Source organism: Cibotium barometz, chromosome 24 (assembly GCF_041138505.1).
Source record: "Cibotium barometz isolate CiBa-2024 chromosome 24, ASM4113850v1, whole genome shotgun sequence".
Taxonomy (NCBI): Eukaryota; Viridiplantae; Streptophyta; class Polypodiopsida; order Cyatheales; family Cibotiaceae; genus Cibotium; species Cibotium barometz.
Window position 1 is genome coordinate 46,565,637 of NC_141069.1, and position 25,533 is coordinate 46,591,169.

The window sequence follows — 25,533 nt, forward strand, 5'->3', positions numbered from 1 at the left end:
GTGGCCATAGAGGAAAAGCTCAATATGATAGGTTCAGCATGCATCAGAGACATAGATAAGGATCATATTGTCAAGCTATTGGACAACTCTGAGGCTGCAGTGCGATCACTTGTTGAGGGTATGCCAAATGATAAGACAAAGGTTAGGGAATTGGTTCACATGTACTCCTACTGGCTTCACATCACGGAGCTAGGTTTGAGAATCCAAAATAATATTAAAAATGCCGATCGAGTCAGGTTGCCAGGTGAGAGCCGATTCACCTCTTTTGTTGTTCTATGTAGAAGAAAGTACTTCAAAAGGGCTTTCAAAGCGCACGAAGGAAGCACAAAATTTAGCCATGATATTGACCATCAACCAGGCCTACAAAGTGCCGCACGGCGAGTCGTTTTTACAGGTTTTCCTACAACATAACCCAGATATTCCTTGTTAAAAAACATGCATACTTCTTTCTGTGTGTTGTTTTATCATTTGGGCTTTGGCTTGCAGATGGTTGCTTTCTGAAATTGAGGAGCACCAATTGGATATTTTACCCCCTCTTGCTAGTGTGTGGCTTTGTGTTAACAATCAATCTTATATGTATGCCGATTTGAAGCTTGGAAGAGTAAGTGATTGAATTTGTCATATTGAATCCATGATTGAGAAACATGTTCATATTGAGGGTGAGTTGTGTTTACCCATGTTTGTCATTGAACAGGCCATGTCAAGCATGGAGTCTTGTTTCTGCCCGTGGTGGTGGTTGGACCTTGAAAGAAACCATGTGCCTAAGGAGGAGCTTGATCTGTATCACCAACATAAGTCTATATTGGAGCTTCGTAGTAGCCAGCAAATTGATCATAATGAGGCCACATCCACATCACATGCAACATCGATTGCATCGGATTCTTTTCGTAAGTCATTGCCAGTGAATTTAGGGAGTGAAATAGTGAATCGTGCATTGGTGAGCAATGGAGGCAAATAGGGAGCAGAGTCAACAAACAGACATCCAATAGTAGTGCAGGTAGGATACAACCAACTGACATCATAACCAAGACATTGCAAGCTCCAGGTATGTGAACTTCCTATCTCATCTCTATCGTGATCCGATTGTTTTGACTTAAGACTATGTGTGTTAAATGTCAAAAACCTGTCTATAGGAACCATTTATGCCTTCAATGTCAGTATTGAGGACCTTGCAGCTACTTTTGTGAACATGGAGGATGCATCCTCATTGGGAAAGCAAGTGCTAGACGCCATGAATGTTATTTGCACTGTAGGGAATGTCAAGAGTAGAGGGTCTGATTACTATGTGGAGTTGATATTTGCAGACTTCCCCTCAAATATCATCATTGGAGGTTGTGTTGCAAACAAGGTTCCATATTGGAATAAGATTGGGGATGGCATGTATGACTCTACTTTTAAAGTTGTTGATTCTTGTCTCTCGGATCGAGGCTTCTTTACATGCCTTTACACTATGGAAGAAGGAGTGACCATTGAGCAGGTTGCGTAGAGCGTTGGGTTTGGCATTTATCATAGACAGGTTGTGAGGTGTACTCCACCTATTGGGAAGAAGATGGGGCAAATGATTACTACCTAGGTATTGGTGTTGTTCTCTTTGTGCAAATCTTCTTTGTTCCATTTAAGGTGAAAATGCATGAACAACCAATGTGTCTTTGCTTGTAGGTCACTTGTCTAATATTGGTTGTTTTTGTTCGCTCAACATCTCCTGCTACAAGCTTTGTGATGCATGGGGATCAACTAAGGGATTTGGCACTAGGTGATGATCTTGATGTAGGGCAAGATCTTATCTTTGACATGTATGTATGCATTCAAATCAAGATAGAGTTTAAAATGATTTTTGGTGATCTTTATGGCATATGATTAATGGTTTGTGTGAGTTTTCAAGAGTGCCATCGGAGGATCTGGTGAAGAGAAAGGGTAGACCATGGCGGGGCGGTTGTCAAAGAGGTCAATGGCTTAGCAAATACATCGTCTCCGTCTTCAGTCGTCCTGGGGACACGATTTTGGATTTGTTTGCTGGCACTGGAACTCTTGGGCTAGTGGCAGCATTTATGGATCGCAATGTCATAATGTTAGACAAGGATGAGCGGATCTATGATCACCTGTTAGAACCATACTCAGCAAAGGTATGCATGCTGAAAAGATAAATATGTTAGTAGAGAATAATTTTGTATTGATAAAGCTTATTTTCTTTTCTTTCTGTCTCTTGCAGTTATGATGAGGATGTCCACATCAGAATGCCATTAGAGATAGTCTTTTTTTTAATTGAGACAATCATTTTTTGGGACTATTGGAAGTAATGTTTTGATGGATGTTATGCTTGTGAATGTTTTTTACAATAGCATGTAGCTGATTGTTGGACAATTTTTATTTGGATTATAAAATTTTTAAATCCTATGGTTATGGTTTCTAAAGAGTATTATAATGTTGTGTCACTGGTATGGCTAATTAAAATTGGTGTGCATTTTAATGGCTTGATTTCTATGCTCTCTCGTCGCTGTGGTTTCCATGTGGTTGCAACAATAGTTTGTTTCTATTAGTAGCTCAATGACCAATTCAACGTCTTTTTAACGAGCCAAGTAGTATGAGTTTTGTAGTGATTTTTTATATCCGCACCATTCATTTGAAAATGTTTTATTTGCAATAGTCATTTTTAAACTTTTTTAGTCTTCTTTGTTCTATTCATTATAGAGTTGCACTATGGTTTCACTCTTCTCTTTAACATTACATGCTCCCTTAACATCATACCATGCCCCTACTTGCTCACTTTCACAAGGACTTTATTTCAACTCCTTACACCACCTGTCCTAATAGAGATGGAATCCTAAACTCGTTTATCAAGGCTCTTCTTTGAGCCACTAGACCCTCCATTCACATATTAATGCCCTGCTTCTGTTGAAATGTTAGGCATACCAAGGGACTGATTAAGCTTCTCTTTACCTTTATGTGATGCACTTTTGTTAAACCTGTAGGACTAATTTTTTAACGTAGCGTGTCACTCATGGTCTATCCTGCTAGACGACTGTCTTGGTCCACCCAATGACTACGATTTTAACTTGTATTCAATGCAACCACACCTGCTCTTGTGCAGCATCAGCCCCAGTCGACCAACTTCTCATCTCATCAAAGATATCCTTTCTCATCCTTATCTCACATATGATAGGGTTATAACATGTGTACCTCTTTAGCTCAAGGGTGTAAGTAATTATGAACACACATTTTTCATCCTTTGGATCCAACTTTGTAATATCTCAAGTGTGATAGGGTTATAACATATGTACCCCTTTCTCTCCACTAAGTAACCAATGAAAACACATTTTCCATCCTTTGGATCCAACTTTGTAACATCTCATGTGTGATAGGGTTAAAACATTTGTATCCCTTTTGCTCTCAAAGGAGTAACCAATGAACATACTTTTTTCATCCTTTGGATATAATTTTCTACATATATCATCAAGAATGTGTACATATACAATGTCTCCAAACACTTTTAACCGTGAAAATTTTGGTTTTTTACAAGTATATGTCTCGTATCACACCATGCACTACTATTGTGTGGTTCCTGTTCATAATTCATGTTCATAATGTAAACTATAGTCGCTACTACTTCAACCCAATAATGGTGAGGTATACTCTTATCAATGCATGAGAAACCTCTAGAATGTGTATATTCTTCCTCTCAATAATACCATTTTTTTGTAGAGTGTACTTGCATGTGAGTTGCCTCTAAATTTTATGCTTTCTCAAGAACTTACATTGAACGCATTAGAGCACTCTCCCCCTCCATTTGACCTTAGGCACTTAACGTGCAAGGCTATTTGTGGAGTGTACCTACATGTGAATCGCCTCTCAATTCCATGCTTTCTCAAGTACTCACTAAACCCATTGGCACTTAACTTACATGCCTACTTATAAGCTAACATTTTGAAATTGAGTAAACACTTTACTTTTACCTTCCATGAAATATATGAAGATACATTGGAATGACATCCTCCCATTGATTTGTGTTTTTCATAAACATACTTACATTCCTATCATGTGAAAACACATTCTTTGTTTACTTCGAATAGACATGCTTCTTGACATTCTTTATGCATTCCATACACCTTAAACTTTGGCAAATTTGTAACAATTTTTGAATTCTACATAGACTTCAATTACTACACATTCACATGACGAATATATTTCTACCAGATGTCTATATCGGCCACAACTCCTGTACCTTGTGCAAACATAGCAACTTTCACCTCAGATACGCTTACATCCGAAGTAAATATTTTTCCCATTCCTTTGTAAACCAAATGACAATATTTTGTCCTTTAATTGCCCATTCTTTTGTCCTTCTTGCTTTTTCATTTGTCCATCTTTTGGAAAAACCACTCATGTTTAGTTCTTACAAGTGTTGGTCATCCTCGAGTGATGAAAGTTAATCCTCATTTGATTGATGGGAATCTATAAAAAAATCTTGCATTAAACAAACCTAACACCATAAGGTTTGCTCAAGAAAATTACTCTCAGGCTATAGCCATACACACGCAGCAATAGCCGTACATAGAGACATGTGTTGATAGCCATGTACTGGAAAAGAATTGGATTCACCATCTTAATGAGGATGTGACATGTGTCCCAAACCAAAAATTAAAACAACCTTGTTTATTTGGATATGCTTCATCTCCTTCCTTCCTTGATCTTCCACAAGGATATTGGTGCTATCTTCCATAAGCATGGTGCTCAATAAAAGCATATGTGTTATCCTCCCTTCTATGTTCTTAAATAATGAAGTTTGTTTTTTCCTATATTCTTCACCATTCCTCCTCTCTAATCCATCTCTTTATTAATATAATATTTCTCTATTAATCTCATTATTATTTTCCTTCTATGCATAAGTCCCTCTCTTATGATTATGTTTGTTTTTTCCTATATTCTTCACCATTCCTCCATCTCTAATCCATCTCTTTATTTATATAATATTTCTCTATTACTCTCATTATTATTTTCCTTCTATGCATAAGTCCCTCTCTTATGATTATGAAATGTGCATCCATCTAGTGAGGGGAAGCATGCATATGAAAGATAGGGTTAGGAATAGAGTCACCCCCATTTTTTTGATCCTTATCTTCTTCTTCACACACTTCTTTTTCTCACGTCTCCTCCTCTTTGATAAGATTAGGGATATTTTATTCTTAGTTTATATTTTCACCTAGCTTTATTAAATGTTTTGTATGAGCTATGCATGATCTTTTATGATCTATGCATAATCTCTCTTATGCTATGAATATAGACAACTAAGTTCATTAAACAAAAACTAGACTAAATTGTTTTTTATGTATTTTATGCTTCTTTGTTTTAAGTGTATTCTATGTTTATGCTTATATTGAATGCTTCTATGTTTATGTATTCTATGTTTATGCTTATATTGCATGCTTCTATGTTTATGTATTTTTGTTCTATATTGAGGTCTTCCGTCTATCTTGTGCGGCCTTTATATATTTTATCAGTCACCATTCACTATTTAGGGCTGCATCCCTACTCTTCAGCTAGTCAAGTATAATCCAACCCTAAAACGAATGCTTTCATTTATGTTCTATGTTTATGGTTATGGTTCTAAGTTTATGTTTAGTTTATTTTTATGCATAAACTTTATATATGGTTCCTAGGTTATGCTTATGTTATGAACTATGTTTAGATGTAGCCATGGGGTTGGTGTGAATCCACACTGGAGGACGATCTAAACCTAAGCTAGGTATGCATGCCCCCTTATGAAGGGTTCTCGAGCGCCAATCCTATCATACTAGAGGATAGTGTGGGCCTACATAGTGATATAGAGAATGTTTGGGGTTAATTGAGCTATAGATATGGAGTAGAGCACTTGCATTGCTCGAGATTTATCCTCCTATTTGCCACACACTTCTTCTTATCCATAGGCACCTCTTTCTCTTCTTCTTATCCATAGACACTCTTTGTCTCTTAGCCTTAACCCCACAATATCACCCTTCCCCTCTCACCTCAATTATGGCAACTCCTCTCCTTTTCGGTCCCTTGATAGCCGTATTCGATGCCCCTTCATTCTAGTCCTATCACTACCTATGAGATCACTCTCTCCTCAAATCCTTCTATTTCCCCCTTTAAGACCCCACTCACTTCTGCTCAACATGCCTGTCTTCATGAATACAATGGCTTTCAATGTGGTTCTGATCCCCATCGCCACTTCGGTAGTGGTACTGAAAGTGATTCTTAGAGCCTTCATCATCGTTGTTCTAGTGGTGGGTTGGATCATCTTCATGTAATTGTAGAGATGAGGAGCCCAAGGATGGTTGCATATATTATGGCTTGGATGCTGATGGCACACCTTTCGTTGTTGATGATATGGGGATTAGGTTCTACTCTACCTTCTAACAATTGGTGAACCAAACTTACAAGGATTCCATCAAAACATGGGGAGAACAAAGGAGTAAAGAATTTATCTATGTGCTTATATGTATATGTTATTTGTAACTTTTTCTGACTTATATGTATATGTTATTCGTAACTCCTTTGGGCTTATATATATATGCTATTCACAACTTTTTTTTGGCATGGACATGTAAATGCTTTCAACTTCATTACAAAAAAACAAATAGGACCAAAACATCTCCCTCATTTTTCCCCTACTTGTTTTACACAGCTATACGCAAGACTATGGGCACAGCTATACAGACAGCTATATCTGCATACGCGTAACTTTCGTGCATAGCTACATCACACAATTATTCACTTTAAATTTCCTTTGTTCTTGCACGGCTCTCTAGACACGGCTACGCATGCCTTCTATTGTCGTGTTTTTTCATGTGCAAAGATATATATTGTAAAAATCCCATATATGTTCTCAATAAATTCTTGGGTATGAATGTTTGGTCTAGCAATGTGGAAATAAAAATGGGCCTCGATTCTTACGTGGCTAACTTATGTATTATTAAAATGCCATTGACCACTATTTTCGGAGTCAAAATTACTCCTAATTACACTAGCTCAGCTATTTTGTTGCTCTACGCAATCATATCTAGGCCTCTGGGGCTTAAATCTAATGCAAATCACTAATGATAATAGGATTTCCCCTTCTAATCTTGTAATAGAATGTCAGTAAATGTTGGTGTCGACAAAATTGGACACGATATCAAAATTGTTGATGTCGACAAAGGCAATGGTCTTGCATATTGGTTATTGACGACGTCATTGTTGTGATTATGCTCTAACAGGGGAGTTTAGGAGGGGTCACTCTATAGAAAATTTGTATATCACGTGTATTCAAGGAGTATATTGAAAATCCCTTTATCTGTGCATTTTGAGTATTAAAATGACCCCTTTTTCTACACAAACCTTTAACTAACCCCTCATTTTTGTAAATTAATCCCCAAAAGCAAGCTAAAAAATACTCTCTTAAACTCACATGATACATTTACATATTTTTGAATGAACCCACCCTCCTTTTTTTTAAAGAAGGTCACTCACTCGAAGAACTTTTCAAAATTCAGCTTTCCTTTAAAAGGGATAAATATTCCATGTGAAGCGTGGCGGATCACAACGGATGACTCCCCGTGAGCGCTAGCTTTTTCTTGTTTCGGCTGACAGTCCGGTTGCAAAAAAGTGTCATGCACATGCGCACACGTGGCATCAATCAGGGCCTGCCATCACGCCGGTCCCTAGAGATGGGCTTTCCGTTCACATATTCCCCTTCCGTTTGTCTTCATCCAGAACTTGACAAGGGATGAACTCCTAATCAACCCTGCCGGCGTAACTGTGCCGGCTGGCGAGTCAGCTGCGCTACCATGTAATGTTCCAAGACGTGCCCCCTTGACCTGCCAAACTGCCAGAACCTCGCTGCCGGTGAGGCCATTCCTTGGTGGACCCAGTGGGCTCATGCCCACACCAGATTAGGCATGGCAACTTATGTTTGGGAGACGAGTTTGTCCGCGACCTTAAGCAGCGGTTCTATCGTCCCATTAACTTAAGCGACTCGAAGACGAGTTTAGGGGAGCGCGTCAGAACGCGCAACCAGTCCTTCAGTTTTCCAATAAAATTTTAAATTTATGTTTGCAATTGGGCTTATCTGATATGGACAAGAAAGGGCAATTCCTTTATGGCCTTGACACGCAAATCCAGTGGGAGGTGCGTATGTTTAGGCCAGCCATCCTTTCGAAGGGTCATGACCGTAGGCAAGTTTGATGCTTGAGTTGCAGATACACGCAATGGAGATTTGACAACGTGAAGACGATGCCATGCGACACGTGGAACATGAGCGATACCTTGCGAATTTGGACGCAAGACTGACACCAACCGCTTCCTCAAATCATTTTCCCGAGAAAATGATTTGGACGCAAGACTGACACCAACTGCTTCCTCAATTCATTTTCCCGAGAAAATGAATTTCAGTAAGTATAATGGTAAACTCGACCCCACAACTCTTTATTCATGGTTGCATCAATTTGAAGCTTACTTTGCCGTAGTTCAAAAAAGTGATACTGACAGGGTGATCTTAGCTAGTTGGTACTTGTTGGAAGGTGAGGCCATTTCTTGGTGGACCCAGTGGGCTCATGCCCACACCAGATTAGGTATGGCAGCTTATGTTTGGAACGAGTTTGTCCGTGACTATAAGCAACGATTTCTATTGTCCCATTACCTTGAGTGACTCGAAGACGAGTTTAGGGGAGCACGTCAGAACACGCAACCAGTCCTTCAGTTTGCTAATAAAATTTCAAACTTATGTTTGCAATTGAGCTTATCTGATACGGACAAGAAAGGGCAATTCCTTTATGGCCTTGACACGCAAATCTAGAGGAAGGTGCGTATGTTTAGGCCAGCCACCTTCGAAGACGCACTCTTGCTTGCATAGAGTACTTAAATGAAGCACAATGGCGAAAAGCCCAAGACTTCCTAGCCGGCTACTCCCAAGGCTAACACCTTAGGGGAAAAAGGCCAGAACCAGTCAGGGTCTTCCCCAAGACAGAGCACGGGAGCCTCTGGCTCCAACTCTAGACTAGAAAGCAGAGGCAGGCAAGAGTGCTGAGGAGATCGCGCAGTACAAGGAGGGTAGGTGTTTCTTTTGTCATTTAAAAGGACACACTTCTCGGTAGTGTCCTAAGAAGACTACCACTCCAAAGACTGCCACCCAATCTCCACGGCTTCAGTGGTGAACCCAGCTTCCACACAGACCCCAGTGGTGGCTGTCCCTAGTTCTTCGAATCCGAATGCTTCGGTTGGGTCAATCATTAGCTGCCGGGAGTTTGAAGATAAGTAGAAGGGCGCCCATGACCAAGAGTATGAGCGCAATGAATTGCTCAAGACCTTTGGCTACATAGGTGGCCAGAGAGTTGTTATCTTGTTTGACAACGGCAACACGGAGGATGTGGTCACGGAACAGGCCACTCGGCGCGCCCGTTTTGTCTTGACTTTGGTGGACAAGCAAGTTGAGAGTTTTAGCACAGGCATGATGATGAGCGTCAAGTTTGAAGCTCTAGGTGCTAAATTAGTCATTCAGGACATAGAGTATGTGTGTGATTTTATGGTTGCTCCTCTTGTAGGAGCAGACATAATCTTGGGCATTCAATGGTTTCACAAGTTCCTTCCTGATGTCAAGTGGGACAAGCACACTTTCCAGATTAGCCGGAATGTGTCCAACGCCCCAGTGATCATTAAGTGTAAGCCAGGAATCCCGAACTTTCTGCTTATAAGCCACTTGCAGGCTAAACGAGTGATCAAGAAAGGCGCACATTGTGCGATGATTTACATCCAGACTGCCTAGACGGTGGTCAGTGCTTCTGAGAAGTATTTGTCTCCATGAAAAGTTCCCAAAAGATTTTTCTTCAGGACAATCTCCCTCTCCAGTTGCCTCCATCCAGACTGGATGACCACAAGATCAACCTCCTCCCAAGCTCGGAACCTCCGAGCAAATTTCCATATCGCCTTTCCAAGGCAATGGAATCGGAGTTGGACCGCCAACTCCAAGAATTGTTGCAATTTGGCTTCATCCGTCCTAGTGTGTCACCATTTGAAGCACCGATCCTATTTGTCAAGAAAGTCTTCTTGATTATGTGTCAATTATTGTGCACTCAATAAGCTGACTATCAAAAGTAGATTTTCGATACCTTGAATAGACTATATTCTCAAGAGGCTGAATGGGGCTAAGGTGTTCTCGAAACTCGATTTAAAGAGTGGGTACCACCAGGTGAGGATTGTTGAGGGGAACATCCTTTGGGCCCACTAAGAATTTGTGGGCATGCCTTTTGGCTTGACGAACGCCCCAGCCACAATGATGATGCGGATGTTCTTGGAATTGATTGGAAAGTGTGTGTTCATATTTCTGGATGACATATTGGTATTTTCAGCTATGATTGAGCAGCATGACATTGATGTGGTGAAAGTCTTGAAGTTGCTGGAAAGCAACGAGCTATATGTCAATGAGAAAAAGTCGAAATTTTATTTGTTTGAGGTTCATTATCTTGGATATATAATTAGTGCAGAAGCCATTTGACTTGATCCGGCCAAGGTGGCCGAGATTGTCAATTGGGAAGTACCACAGACTGCTTTTATGACATCAGATCCTTTGTGGATATATGCCAGGCATACTCCACCCACATAGACAAGTTTTCTGACCTCTGGACGGATCTCACCGATCTGCTAAAGGGTGTCAAGACTAAAAGGCAACGGATTTGAATGACTCCACGAGCATTGGAGGCATTCAAGAACCTCAAGGTGGCTTTGTCAGCAGCACCTTGTCTAGCACCTGCCTCGTGGGACGAGCCGTTCCAAGTGATCACCGATGCGAGTAACATTGCAATTGGAGGTGTATTACAACAAAATGGCCATCCAGTGGCTTACATGTCTCGTAAGGTACTGCTCGCAGAAAAGAATTACTCAGTCTACAATCGGGAACTCCTTGTAGTTATTCAAGCCTTGAAACATTGGAAACATTTTCTTTATGGCCGTGACTTTGAGGTCCGCATTGACCATCAGGCATTACGTTGGATTTAGACAATGCCAAGTCCACAGTGGAGTGACCGACATCACCGTTGGAGCCAAATATTCCAGTAATTTGGTGGTATGATTGAGAACCTTCCAGGAAAGGCTAATCTAGTTTCCAATGCTTTGAGCTGGAAGGGACAGATAACTTTGATTTAGACCACTAGACTCGACCTTGTTGGTACGGGACTAGACGACATGAAGCACACGTATGCAGATTCTGAGGAATTCGGTACACAGTGGGAACATGCATTGGATGCTACAGGACCATGTCACTTTTTGATACGCGATGGTTGGCTTTTCTACAAAGGCCGACTGTGTGTCATGAAGTCGTTTAGGGCAGCTCTCCTCCATGACATTCATAACGCCATTACTGGTGGTCATAGGGCATGAATTCGACTTTGGAGAAGTTAGAACGACAATATTATTGGCCAAAGATGAGGTAAGACGTGTTTGCATATGTGTAACAATGTGATATTTGTCAAAAGGTGAAAGCTCCTCGTGGGAAGAAGATAGGGTTGTTACAGCCCTTACCAATTCCTGAGAGACCTTTCCAAGATATTTCGATGGATTTTGTCATGAATTTGCGTCCCAGTCTGGGTAAGCGTAATACTCAGCGCTTGACTATAGTTGATAGATTTAGCAAATTTGTTATGCTTATTCCAAGTAGGGCCAATGTGACCGCCGAAGATGTTACCCATTTGTTCATTTGGCATTGGTACCCGATTGGCGGGATCCCTAGGACCATAGTGTCAGACCGAGATGCCAAGTTTATCAGTCATTTTTGGAGGGAATTGTTTGATAACTTTGGTACTAAATTGATTTTTTCCAGTGCATTTTACCCCAGACAGAAATCTACAATCAATTGGTCTTTGATGTGCTGAAGTGTTATGTCCACGATCAGCAAGGTAAGTGGGAATCATATTTTCCTTTAGTTCAAGCTGTTTTGAATGACTCTTTTTCTTCAGCTATTGGCAAGACTTCATATGACGCAGCGTTTGGAAGACCATTCCAGTTGCTATTGACCAAAACCTCATCTTCTGTACCTGAAGCGAACAGATTGACGGAGTCTTACCAGGAGATTTTGGAGTCGGTAAAAGACAGGTTCGCTAAAGCGTAGCTCGATAGGCAAACAAAGACCGAAGGGATATGAAGTTTTCGGAAGGTGATTGGGTTTATCTTCAAATCGTGAAGCAAAGGTTGTAACAGGTGGGCCCAAAGTTGTTATTCAGGAGCTTCAGACCTTTTTCCACAGAAAGATTAATGAGCTTTCAATGAAGTTGAAGCTACCTCCGAGCTGTACTATACACGATGTGTTCCATGTCAGTTGGTCAAAACCATATGCAGGTCTGAGTGAAAGACGAAGCAGAACTAGATATCATTAATGAAGTTGAAGTAATGGTTCCAAAACAGATCTTTTCTTTTGCACCGCTTCAAGCATGGCTCAGGCCGATGGCTCAGGCCGAAGACAAAGATAGTTCCTCACAAAGTTTTAGGACCGAGGGACCCACGAAGCGGTATGGCTTGACAAAGAGTTCTTCGACGACTATCTAGCTTTATTGACAGACTATTTGGAGGCTATGCAGCTTCCATTAAGTTAAGCAAAAGGGGATGTCACGTGCATCCCGCACTTGGATGCCATGTGGACATATCTGAACACGAAGGTGCTGGACCTGAAGTGAAAAACTAGTCCCATGTGAGCCTAGTCCGGGACGAGTTAGTCTCAGGGTTCCACTCCATGCGTCCGAGGTTTAGGTGTGCATTGTCCTGCATATGAAGCATTGCTAGTCCACGCTGTGAGTCTCCCTTTGGAATGATGTCAGTGGTTCTGCGTATCTGGTATGATACTGGATGCTAGACTTGTGTGTAGACATGTAGGTTTGCATGTAAAATAGGGGCCAACCCATAGGGCTATCCTAGAGCCAAGCCTAAGGCTCATGTAGTGGGCCCCATTTTGTGCCCACTTGCCCTAGCTCTGGGGCTGGGCAGGCTGTCGGCCAGCCCAAGGGGCATGGCCACAGGCAGCCGATAGGGCCTACAGGACAGCCCAGCCAGGCGGCCAGGCCAAGGGGCTCCCCAGCAGCCAGTCGGCCAAGTATGGGGACTGCCCATACAGATTGGGCAAGGCTGCCCAGCAGCCAGGTTCATGCGCAGGGTGGCCGCCCAAGGCATCAGTGTGAAATGCTGAATTTAATAGCATTTAATTGCTATAAGACCAAGTCGTGGAGAAAAAAAGGAACAGGCCGACCAGGACTAGAAGGGGGTATAAATACCGAAACCCAAAATTCAGTTCATTTATCTCATAAAAGGTGCTGCAGGACTCGCCGGAGTTTGTAGAGCAAAGGCTTCAGGGGGGGCGCCAACCAAAGGTAGGAGCAGCCACCAGGGTGAACGCTTGATTGATCGGGCCCTACGGCAGTGAAACGTGCATGCATGTGGGTGTTACACACTAGAGCGTGTTCACATTACAACACCTTGAGCTGGAGCGAGGCCACCACCTGATTATTGAGGGCCGGTATCTAGTTATCGAGTTGTGCCGCCAGCATAATGGCCAAAGCTGCCATCTGTTCTCATGTTCTCATCAGTGGCCATAAGTGCAGTGCTTAAATTTGAAAATAACCCAAGGGTACAAAAGAGTTCCTTTTCCAAACCAGTTTTCTTTTGATTCTATGGGGCTGACCCCTTATCAAGCAATCAACAGAAGCAAATTGGTGGAAAAGAAAAAATTGCAGAAAAATAATGACAACATAAGACTTTAAACACACAAGAACTTTTTTTAAAAGAAAAGAGACTTGTATTATTAAGTAATATAAAATCATAAAGGGCATATACATTGGGTGTCATGAACATGAATACCCTCAAAAGGCTGGTCTTCCTCATATGCCATGCTGTGATACTAGCAATAATCTCCCAAGTGGTGTGTATCGTAACTCCCAGATCTTCTGTGCTTCTTTGCATTCCAATAAGCAATGATACACTGATTTCAACAATCTATTAATAATCTCTATATCAATCTGTGCCAAAATACAAAATATTGCTCTCAATTAGGAGTGTAAACCTTAGCAAAAGGTAACCAATGCAGCGCCCAAGTGGATGAAATGCAGAGTCTTTCCCAAGTCTGATGTTTCCTGCCTTGGATGCACACTTACGAGCTCTTGTGAAGTGCTTGACTGTTGATTAAGAAGGCAGAAAGATCGACCGTTGGGCCTCTTCCTAGAGTTGGTTGGCCTGCTGGCTGACCTGTCCGCTGCCTGTCCATACTTGTCTGATACCCGGTTGCAGACCAAAACTGGTCCCGGCTCTGCTAATACTGAGTGTACTGTGTGTGCCCACAGTTGGGCTATGTAGCTTCCACTCTCCTTTTGTCAAGTTGTGCTACATGCCTAATGGCCTACTAGTCTTATAGACCCTTGTGGTCTTTTGTAATTTTGTAAGATGTTAATAAAGTTCTCTCTGTGTCTATATTTTTATATGCATGTGTGTGCGAGCGTGCTCTCTCTCTTGCATCACTGGGATTACCTAGGAACATCACATGCTTGACTTGCTTCGGCAGCAGTATATATGTTTCTACGAGTCTCGCTTGTTCCTTGGCTGAGTCGTGCCTTTTTTTATGTTCTGTTTTACCCGATAGAATACTTCTTAAAAGAAAATGAAAAGTTTTAGAATCCGAATTTCTGCCACACATCATCTCATTCCTTTCATTGACCATCTGACTCATGCCTAAATTTCGACTTTCATGCCCCAATGGATCAACATAAATCAATATTGAATGTATTCACTCAAATCCTTGTAAATATCTTCATTATTATTTTTGAAACATGCAGAAGCTCTTTTATGTGTGAGCTTAGGCCTTGCTGTTCATGAATTGCAAGCCACATTTGCTAACCTAGTGCTTAGCTATGGGCAAGCGTTATTTTAACTCTAAACTGTACCTACGATCTTCAGAACTTGATACTTCCATGGGGTTGTGTGATATTATAGGATGGGTATGCCAACTCAAAACCTTCTGGTTTCTCCTTGGGAGATGAAACATTTCGCCGAGACCCTAAATCCTCAAAGTGGATGAAACACATTTCTCATGATAAATCCTCAAAGTGGATGATTACCCATGCGAAGAGAAGCATCTCACCAACCAAGACAAGCTACCCCCAGCAACAAACCAAGGGAAAAGGGGAAGGAACCCTTGACAATAAAATGAAATGCCAACGATAATCATGTCCATTATATCTAAATTGCAAACCTTAGACCATAGAGTACAAAATAATTACTGAAATGGTAATGCATATACCGATCCGGTCTATACATTTCTCCAATACATAATCCCAGCCCCTGATTAGAATGTAAATCTTGAAGTGCTGATTGGCAGTGTTGTGGGTGGTGCTGGACAAGGCGTGAGGTGGTCCATTGGTGCCAGGGTCAAGTGTCACTAGTGATTTCCATTGGATTTGAGCTAGGGCAAACTGGGCAGCACATGTTTAGGCTCTACTATTTTCAATAAAAAAGAATGGACTGGGTGGCTTTTTTACATGCTGCTTTGCTGTGATAGATCTCAACACAGCCTTGGATCATTTGTGCAGTACATGTTTTCTTTCGATTTTTTAATCAATCTTGTCTACTCTGGTGAAAGCTTGACTTGCTTGGCCAGAATTCTTTTATTAGCTTTGAATCTGAGTGTTTTTGTGAAATGGGGTTTCCAATCGCGTTATTGATGTTGTGTGTTTTGTTCATGAGTTGGCATATAGTGCCACCAACAGAATGGAGCTTTTATGTGTTTTTGGTACACGAGTGTGACACATGATGCCATTAACTCAAGTAGCTGTTATAATAGTCATGAGTTTGCTCCATTCGAGTGCAGTGTATCAAGGCTTATCTTCAAAGTCAAATTCAACTACTTAGCTGTAGGATCAACATCATGTTTTTTTATGTATGGTAATCTTGGGCTACTTTTGAACGCAGGAGCTGTCTATCAATCTTCAAGCCAGACAGAAACTGGCATAGAGGTTGTCGATACTGGGGCAGTTTCAGAAGTTGTCAATCAATCTACTAACGAGACACAAACTGGCATAAAGGTGGTTCATACCGGGGCAGTTTCTCAGGATGTAGAGCAGGTGCAAGAGGATGTGTCACAAGCTAAACTCTCTGAAGAAAACTCTCAACCGTTGACTGAGGAGAGAACTTGTACTTGTGGGCTTGCTCCTGCCTTGCTTCCTCCTTATCCCTGGGGCTTCTGTACCAAAGCCGAAGGTTGTAACTGCACGATCTCTCGCTCCAGTCAAGTGGGAGCTCTTGAAGTATTTTCAAGTCAAGATTTGATACTTCATTCCATAGCGAGATCATACTTTGTGATGCAATGCACTTGTTTATATGTATAGTAATCTTGGGTAATACTTTGGATGCAGAAGGGGTTCTTTTGACTGTAGAAACTGGGGCTCTTTCCCATGATGTTGAGCAGATGCAAAATGATGCCACACAGGATATGCCACAAAGCAAAAAGTCCGAAGAAAAGCTATCTGAAGAAAGACACTGTACTTGTGGGCTTGCCCCTGCCTTGTCCCCTTTCTACCCTTGGCGTTCTGCTCCAAAACTTGAAGGTCTTCAATGCATCATCTCTACACATTGCTTAAGCTTTTAAGGAAAACAGATAGCGTAGAACAGAGATATCGTGGTTGTCATGATTGGATTTTACATGCAAGTAAACATAGATAACACTGGGTGTGATGTAGAGCCGTTTCAAAGATTTATGGGTCTAAACTGCTGCTTGTGCATCATAAAATCTCCCACACTACCAGTTGTTTAATGCATCTAATGACCCTGGGCTTGATTGACTGTAGAGGTGGATCAACAATCTGCTTCTGAGCTGGAACATGGTCCTGAGGATGTGGATACTAGTGCTATCCAGGTCGAAGATTCAGTCATGCAGGGAGTCTTGCAAACAGAAACATCACAGCATTGGACCGACGACCGGCATTGTACTTGTGGGCTTGTTCCGGCCTTGTTACCTGACTACCCTTGGGGATCATTTTCAAAAGCTGAAGGTGGTGGATGCACCATCTCACATACGTGAAAACCTTCTGTTCGTTGGATATGTGTTTTCAAAGTAATTATACGGTAGCTCTTTGCTATGGTGGTTGGAAGTAAAAGCTGACTGGACTTCATGTTCTCATCTTGCTGATGCGTGTTCGTTCTGAGAGACGAAAGCATATTACTGTGTGGCACATGCCTACATAAGAAGTGGTCTCTGTATAGACTTGCATGCAGTGCCAACTGCCGTGCTTGATAACGGTGTCCTAGTGTTCAGTTAATTTGGCTTCTACTATCTTCGTACCTTGAAAAAGTGGCATCAGATGTGTGGTTGAAGCTTAGCAACAATCAGTATCACCCAGATTATCCACCTGCATAGACGGATATAAAGGAAGCCGCGGCAATCTCCATATATCCTCTGCCACCTCTCTCATATGGCGCACTCTGTATCAGGTCTATCTTTCGAATGATTCATGAATGTGCATCAGGTGAGTGGTGGTGCAGGAGGAGGATTGGTTTGCGTTGGTATTGATCTGCTGAAAATGGGTGTTAAAACACTTTCTTTCAATCTGAGCCAGTGATGTAAAACCACTCGCATTTGTGATTTGGCTCTACTAGATCTCTACTAGATGTAAACGACTTGGTCTAACAAAACTAGCTACCCCGGAGAAACTTCTATGAGGCTTCTAGATGGCATTACAGCTCCTCTGGTGAGTATGTGGTATAAACCAGTTCATTTATGAAGCAGCCAAAGAATGTATAGCGGAGAGTTGACTTCTGCAATGGTGCTGTATATTGCCTTTTAGAGTCGCCCTTAATTGTGCATACTCTTGCTAACATAGAGTCACGGTGGCTCAGATGACTAGCTCCTCAACCTCTAGCTGACCCATGTTAAAAACTGCCAAGCCGCATGGTGTGGTTCCATCTGTGTAATAGCCACTGGTACACATTTCTGGTCTTGTTCTTTTAAGTCTTGGCACAATTCGTGGATCTGCACTCTAAAGAGGCGGTCAAAAGACCCTTTATCTCATAGCATTAGGGACAATGGGAAAGGATACACTTCTCCCTATCGGTCTCCTGATGTGTGTTTGGTGACAGAATCCTTGAGGATTAAGGTTACACAAAATCTTTAAGCATTTCTCTAAATGAGATTGAACCTTTTAACTGTGCTTTTTGCAGAGGAAAATGGTGGTGCCTGGCACACTTCTTTTGAAGGAAGCAGAAAAAATAAAGAAAGTAAGAAACCAACATCTTCACTACAAAAGCATGAGGACAAAGCAGAGGATGGAGATGCTGTCCGACCTGAGGATGTGGACTGTACTAGTGGGCTGGGCCCAACAATACTTCCCAACTATCCTTGGGGTCAAACTCTCTTAGCAGGTCCTTTAGATTCATCATCTCGTATTTGGGTCACTGTATTGGATTTTTTTGGATGTCTATACACTTTTTTGGCATTTTTTTTTTCTCCTCAATCCAACTGTGGTTGGCAAGCTCTCAAATGGTTCTTTGTTCTGCAGAAGTTAAACAGGACCAACCTGGAAGAAAACAGGAAAAAAACTACATCGAGCAAGAGACAACGATAAAAGCCCACATTACAGGCAAAATCGATTTGTTCGCAGTGACACCATCGGAAAAGGGTTATCCAGGCGAAAGGCCTCCCAAGAACATCAAGTCAATGGCTCCTCAGCAAACCTCTCAGACCATAGGATCTATGACACTAGATCAGACAGTGACGTTAAATGCATCAATAAAAGTGGATGAAGTATTAGGAATGAAAGCAGGACCCAAAACAACATTGGTATCTCTTCCTTCTACTGGATTTGCTATACCAGGTTTGGCAGATCAAGGCTTACCTTCTACTAAACCTTCTCATGTGCAAGATTCTGATGCAGCAGAAAAATTCCGAAAAACAACAGAAATTGAAGAGGATATGGTATCACAAGAAGAATCTCAACCAGAGACTGGGCAGATCATTCCAAAAAAACCGTTCTATAAATATGAGAAAAGCAGACCTCAGAAGCATCCAAGGGGCATGCAGTTTTTTCCAAGCTTTCAACCGCCTGTAGATGCAGGTGCTTAATTTATCTTTTTGATCCCTTTCACCTGATCATGTTTTTGTTTTCGATCAGTTCGATAATCGATGTAAATCTACATCTTCGCTTTCTTGCAGGTGATCTTTCAGAGCCTCTGATGCCTCAAAAAGTATTTCCCGCTGGTGATCCAGCAGACGTAGAAGTTGGGACAGTTCCCGAGACCGCCCTAGTTTTGCCTGGCAAGAAGATTACGGAAGCAGATGGGTGGGACATTTTGAAGAGCATTGTTTATGGTGGACTGGACATATCTATTGCCAGTTTAGGAGTCACTTCTTCTGCAGCCGGAGGCAATGCTATCACTCGTATGCACCTATGACTAATCCTGTCATCTTGCATGCCGTGCATGGTCTTAGAAAGATGTTGGGATTTGGGTGGGCATCAATGAAAAATATCACCTGTCTGTGTAGGAGGCATCAATGAAAACCCGTTAGTAGCTTCTGATGTACTTGAATTAAAGTAGGGGTGCTAAATATTCACGTACATTGACTTGCTTTCTTTGTTTGCACAGGGACGGTTGTATACATGGGCTTAGCAACTTTGTTCTCTGGACTCATCGGATTCTACCACACTGTGAGTGCTGTCATCCCCGATGCTACTAAAATTTGAAGGATTTATAATGTCCTATAAAACCTTTGTAAAATGTGGGCTGATGGATTTGTTAAGACTGAAATCTGTGCTGTATGTTGCAGGTATTGAATCTCTACCATCACCATGAACGTCACTACAGAGATGTAGTCGGCGTAAGCCTGCTCCTGCATGGAACAGTAGCCCTTATATCATATCTTGTCTTTGGTGTGCTGTCACCACTGATCTATGCGTTTTCTTACAGAGAAACAGACGACAGGGATGATAAATTCATATTGTGCTGTGGAGTGACAATAGTAACTGTGACTCTCCTTTCGTTGGGGAAAGCCAAACTGTCGAAAAAGAGCTATATCTGGACGCCGGTTGCATACCTTTCAGGAGGGGTTTTGGCAGCTGTGATAGGTTATTTAACAGGTGAACACGTCGCGGAACTACTTGAAAGATGGGGCATATGAAATGCAGGGTCTTCTTTTCAAACGGAAAGCAGGTTCAAGGTACTGTTAATCTCAAAGATGATAGAGCTTCTTCCTTGTATTTAGTGCTGGTGGCACCATTCTTGCCCTTTTTAATGAAGGGACACTGCGGCCAGTGTTGACAATTCTAGAAGGGGCAGTGATGATGTTGTGAACCGACACCCTTTCTCACCCCAGGACTAACCATCCTGTAGACAAATCGTCCTCTTAAGTTTTCCACCATCAAGGATGCATGACAACTTGTGCTCATACTAAGTTAAGTACCTTTAGCTTTAGAGTTTGAAGGTTTATGGATTCATGCTTAAAAACAAGGTGATGTGTTTTGATGTTAAATTAATATTGGGATTTAGGAACAAGTCATGCATCTTTCTTGTTGGATTACTTTCCCCGACTAAAAACCACTCAGAGGAGGTTGTAACAATAATTGCTAATTATTGTATTGTTCTCAAGAAGATTTGGATGGCGTGCTTAAAGGAATTGAAAAGAAAAAGGTTATTTTGTGCTGGTGTAAACCTTTGCAATGACAATTATGCAGATATATAGTACTTAAAGTGAAGGCATCAAATGCCATAAAAGAACTGAAAGCTGTGGAGGTTGAATTTCCATGTAATACCTCTTGTTGTGACCTCGTCGCTCCACAGCATCTCGTGCTCTGATACCAAGTGCTTAACGGTTGCTACCCTAACCTACCCAATTTGTAAGGGTATTTGGTTTCCTAGCAAAAGAGAGCAATTTGGTATCCTAGCAAGAGAGCAAATGGTTGTAAGTAAGACAGCCAGTCTTGGGTGTCAACTTTGTGTAGCCACACAATCACCTCTTTTCAGAGCCGTTGGGTGAAGGGGGGTATCCCAAAACAAGTGGTATGCTGTCTCCTTAGTTCTGCGTAAGGGGCATTAGGGGGAAACGTTTATCCAATTTCTCATCCTATCTCGTATGGGGAATTTTGGGAAGATGGTCCTCGAGAGTAAGAAATTGAGGGACAATATCTTAATAGATGTCCAAACAGACTTGGCCATTCGATACCATGCCCTTGGGGCGTCGTGGGTGCTGCGTCACTTCATGGTAACCTTTTCAATCCATGGAATGGTGTGGCTGTCAAGGATCAGTTCACAAGGCTTGAGCTTTACTAGAGGTTTGCTTGATCTGCATGTCCAGTTATTAAAGTAGTTAGAGAGGCTTAGCACAAAGAATGCCTCTGTCTTCGAGCTGGAATGCGTCACAACTATGTCGGTTGATCCCTTCCAGTTTGCTTTTCTTTAGTCCCGTAGATCCGACCACCTTCATTTCATATGCCTTTCTCGATCAGTTTCTTTGCACGCTTGGGCCTTTGTTTGGTGAGAGGTACTTTGAATTCCTCTATTCCCTTATAGATTCAGCCATTGAGGCCTTTCGTTTAATGCCCCTCTGCCCTACCAATGTAGCTCCTTGCAAACCTCTTTCCAACATTGCCTTGGGGTGAAGGTGATCCTTACATAAGTACACGATAAGGGGGGAAGCTGTAAGCCGATCTCTCCAAATGCCTTGTGTAAAAGGGGATCCTTGTGTATATATCAAGGGGAGGCAAAGCAGTAAAGGCGATCTCTAGAAATGAGTATGGCACCATGGTCTCTAGAAATGAGTATGGCACCATGGTTGCTCAAAGTTCTATGGGTATTAGAAGCTTAGCCACCAAACCCTTGGCCTTTGTGACCAGTGGCTTGATACCAAGTCTTCCCTTTTCTTTTGGGGTTCATACTTGGGGCCATGGGATGGTGATCCATCTCTTGTGTCCATGAGAGGGAAGGCCAGGAAGGGGGGTACCACAGGAAGATCTTGAAACATTTTCGACTCTTAACCCATGTTGATTTATTGAATGTGCTAACAGAAGCAACAAAGACCATGGAAGAAAAGAACACACATGATGTATAATTGATCTTTTCCATTATAGAAAGTTTCTCGACTCCATCCCCAAATGCGCAAACAGAAGCATCGAAGGCCATGGAAGAAGAGAGCACATACTATATAATTGTGATCTTCATAGAAAGCTATGTTCGGTTCCAAAATAAGTCAGCTTGGCATGCATCTTCTCAAAGGACTAGTCAAACCTTTGATTAGCTGTGAGTTCAGCACGGCCAAGCAGCCTGATGACACTTTCATATTTGGCCCATTTGAATCCATGGTTGGTTGACGGATTGACTGAATGTAGTAGTAGTGCTTCGGCTTTGGCGAGAAAGTTGACTGAGTTGGAGCAAGGAGCCAACATTTCTCTCAAAACCATCTAGAATACTGCCGTTATCATCTACAAAAAATGTGCGATCATTTGCCTAGTGGTGCCAGGGAGTTTGATGCCTTTGACAAGGCCCCTCTCCTGACAGTACCTCACATTTTCTAGAAGAGGCTTAGTTATCAAAGCAAAGGGGAGAGGGACAAGGAAGCATCCCTGCCTCATTGATCTTTCAATTTTGCTGCTTTATTATTCATCACGAGCACAATGGGATGAGCATTATTAGCCAACAAGGATTGGAATATTCTATAGAATTTGGGTCCAAACCCCAACCTGTCCCATCTCACCCTATCATATGCTTTGTCTAGGTCAAGGTTCATAAGGATGTTGGGGGCATTCTGAGCCAATGCGTGATCAATGCCACATTGAACATTAAGGATGGCTCGTTATTTGATTGCTCTAAAGAAAAACTTGGAAGGGAAGCTACCTTCTTTTAGCCATCTCACCTTAGATCAAAGTCTAGCTTCTTTTGTCTTGAAATTTTCTCCTTTTACTAGGTGCTCTTTAAGGGAAGAGAAAAGGGCCTTGACTACATCATCCCTAGGGGAGGAGATAGTGTATACAATGTTTAAGTCAAGAGCCTACATTAGCCTTTCCGAAGCATGTATCATCGGGTTTTTCTTTGGAGCCGCAATCTGTAACTTCCTAATGTGGGTGCGCTAGCTCATCCGTTGTGCCCTCACTCCATTGTTACATCGGAATGCTCCTTGCAATGGAGTGAAGGGATAGCTCTTAGTGCCTAGATGGAGGTAAGAAGAGATGGTCCTTCACATGGTTCTCTCACAAAAAGTAGGGGAAGAAGAAGCTAGTGGAATAGGGAAGCCTACAATCAAACCTATTCAAGCATGCATCCATCTAGCAAGCACGAATTCCAAAGTATACAAGCACAAGAAGAGGGAAGAAGGAGAGTTCACATGTAAACTATTTCAAGGGAATGAATATGTATTGCTTATTGTAAAAAATGACATGTACAAGTGACTATTTTTCACACTAGTATTGCTTATTGTAAAAATTGGGTGGAAAGACAGGGAAATAGAGGATCCTACTTGGGAGTCGGTTGAGAATGTTCAGCGCAGATTTCTTTCTTTTCATTGCAAGAGTGCAATGTTTTGAGAAAGGGGAAGTATGTTATGTGCACATTATATGTGTATATACTAGGAGGCTAACACACATTAGGCTTGTGAGAATAGGAACAAGCTCTAGTGGAGCATGGGTTAGGGCTAACCTTAAGGGTTGAGGTTAGGGTCAGGCATCCAAGGGCCACACATGGGAAATGGAGAGTCAAGAGTCACTTGAGGGTCCTCCTATATAATAGGAGCATGGGGCACACTCAAGGGAGGCTAGGTTATGTTATGTTATCTTGTATAGAGGATTGTATCTACTGTCATGCCATTTCACACTACAGCTACATGCTGGATTGGAGTCATACCTCTTGATGGTATGGGACATCAAGGTTAAGATATGAGGTACTTCATTGTAATTCATGTGTGCAACCCTTGGGCTCGGGGGTGGTTGGGTGGATGAGTTTATGCCTGGTTTATGCATGTTTATGCATAACAATTATCTAGAAAGATCTTAGGGTTTTAACAGTTGACTAAACTTAAAAATGGTATGGCATATCTATTACTAGTCTTAAGAAACTATATACACTAAGTTCATAGACTTTTCCTACATTAAGTCTATGGTAAGTCTACTTTATATATTCTAGTACCATCTTACAAATGCTTAGTATCCATTCATTCAGAAGATAGCAAAGTGCATTATGGTAGGCCGGGCGAGCGAAACCATGTTAACCAACATATTGGTTAAAATACCCCCTTCTTAATGGTGAGTATGTCCTTGTATCACAAGTCGGTGGTGAAGTTGGTGTTGGGAAGTGGATGGTCGAGGATGCGCCATAGTGTTGGCCGAGGTTATAATTTTATTTCAGGATCGATCCGTAGCTAGATGCAAGGTAAGGTGACGTGAAGCTTTCGGTAGCCCTGATGGTGGTAGCAAGAAGCTTGTCAAGGAAGCATGGAAAGTGAGAGGTGATGCAAAGGTTGTTCATGCTATTGGGGGAAGTGGTGTGGACCCTTTAAGATGAGATAGTAGTAGAGATAAGCAGTCCGCACCTTGTGAGTGGCGGAAGGAGAGCCAGGACACCATGAAATGATAAGCATGTGTAGATGGAGGTCCATGGTGTCCTGGCACAAGGAAGTATGCTTAGATCTCATAGCATAATGTTTAGAGATTGGGCTTCTTTGTGGCGAATGCATCAACCGTGGCAAGGTGTTGTTGATAATAAATTGGAGTCGAAGCACAGGAAATAGACAGGGAATCCTATTGGAGGTGCTTGCAAGGTCGAGGGTTCTCCAGGCGATGGGTCATACCGTGGGCACAAGGTGTTTGTGTTGCCATGGTCCCCCCATCCAGAGATGTACCTGAAGAGTTGGTGTTGACGAGGTTAGGTGGTGCAAGTGAAGGTCTTTGTGTGACATGAGATGTGAGAAGTGAAACATTATGATGCCCATAGTGAAATATATAGGTGACATGCGTGGGAAATGGTAGAAGGTGTGCTCGTGTGGGTGCACGTCTCAACCAACACAAGGAATTCTCTAACACTATTGCTTTATTTGACTCTCTTTGATGGTTTATTTGACATTTACTTGACATCCCTTTTCTTGGGAAGTCAAGATCAATTTCTTGTTAGAGGCATGGTAGTTGATTTATACATGGTTGTGCCCATAACTACAATGGGTGGCCTCTGTGGCTTGAAGGACTTGGTGTTGTCAGAGCGCTTGGGCTAGAGGCATGGTGGATTGAATGGGTGGGGTGGTTGAAAATGAGATACAAAAGGTCCTTGGCTGTGATGATGTAGGTCCCTAAAGGAACAGTGCCTACGTGTCTATTACATACAGGGCCGATGGATATATTTCAGGTGGTGTGCATGGGCATTGAGCAAAGGGTGGGCCCGTGTAAAAACTGCTTTCGGTGAAAACTCCAACATTATGCTTTCTACAATAGTTTTCATTTAACTTTCTTCGACTCTTACACATGGTTTGAGATAATAAATTGGTAGTGATGTGTAACAAGGTTGGCTGATAAGGTGGGTGCAATTGAGGGT

At 42.0% G+C, this 25,533-nt stretch overlaps 2 protein-coding genes across 2 annotated transcripts; both read left to right on the forward strand.

Annotated features, from left to right (window-relative positions):
- The first annotated feature begins 9,281 nt into the window (after window positions 1-9,281).
- LOC147625374 (uncharacterized) lies at window positions 9,282-17,154 on the forward strand. The gene is made up of 8 exons (XM_086817971.1): window positions 9,282-9,291; window positions 9,333-9,491; window positions 11,961-12,085; window positions 12,192-12,339; window positions 12,982-13,134; window positions 15,949-16,236; window positions 16,392-16,583; window positions 16,824-17,154. Exons 1-8 carry the CDS (start codon window positions 9,282-9,284, stop codon window positions 17,054-17,056), a joined length of 1,308 nt encoding a protein of 435 aa, XP_086674097.1. The 3' UTR covers window positions 17,057-17,154.
- A 974-nt stretch (window positions 17,155-18,128) lies between these two features.
- On the forward strand, window positions 18,129-20,520 carry LOC147625375 (uncharacterized). Its single transcript, XM_086818713.1, has 5 exons — window positions 18,129-18,393; window positions 18,531-19,085; window positions 19,184-19,408; window positions 19,615-19,676; window positions 19,796-20,520. The coding sequence occupies exons 1-5, from the start codon at window positions 18,159-18,161 to the stop codon at window positions 20,144-20,146; spliced, it is 1,428 nt and encodes a 475-aa protein (XP_086674839.1). The 5' UTR covers window positions 18,129-18,158; the 3' UTR covers window positions 20,147-20,520.
- Window positions 20,521-25,533: the final 5,013 nt, after the last annotated feature.

Excerpts from the sequence above, each read along its gene's own strand:
- LOC147625375 (XM_086818713.1), top strand. The coding sequence starts at position 18,159 with ATGAGATTGAACCTTTTAACTGTGCTTTTTGCAGAGGAAAATGGTGGT. Across the intron at positions 19,086-19,183 it reads TCAACCGCCTGTAGATGCAG|GTGATCTTTCAGAGCCTCTG; the intron begins GTGCTTAATTTA and ends GCTTTCTTGCAG. Across the intron at positions 19,677-19,795 it reads TCATCGGATTCTACCACACT|GTATTGAATCTCTACCATCA; the intron begins GTGAGTGCTGTC and ends TGTATGTTGCAG.
- LOC147625374 (XM_086817971.1), top strand. Across the intron at positions 9,492-11,960 it reads CGTCAAGTTTGAAGCTCTAG|CTATTGGCAAGACTTCATAT; the intron begins GTGCTAAATTAG and ends CTTTTTCTTCAG. Across the intron at positions 12,086-12,191 it reads ACCAGGAGATTTTGGAGTCG|GTTGTAACAGGTGGGCCCAA; the intron begins GTAAAAGACAGG and ends CGTGAAGCAAAG.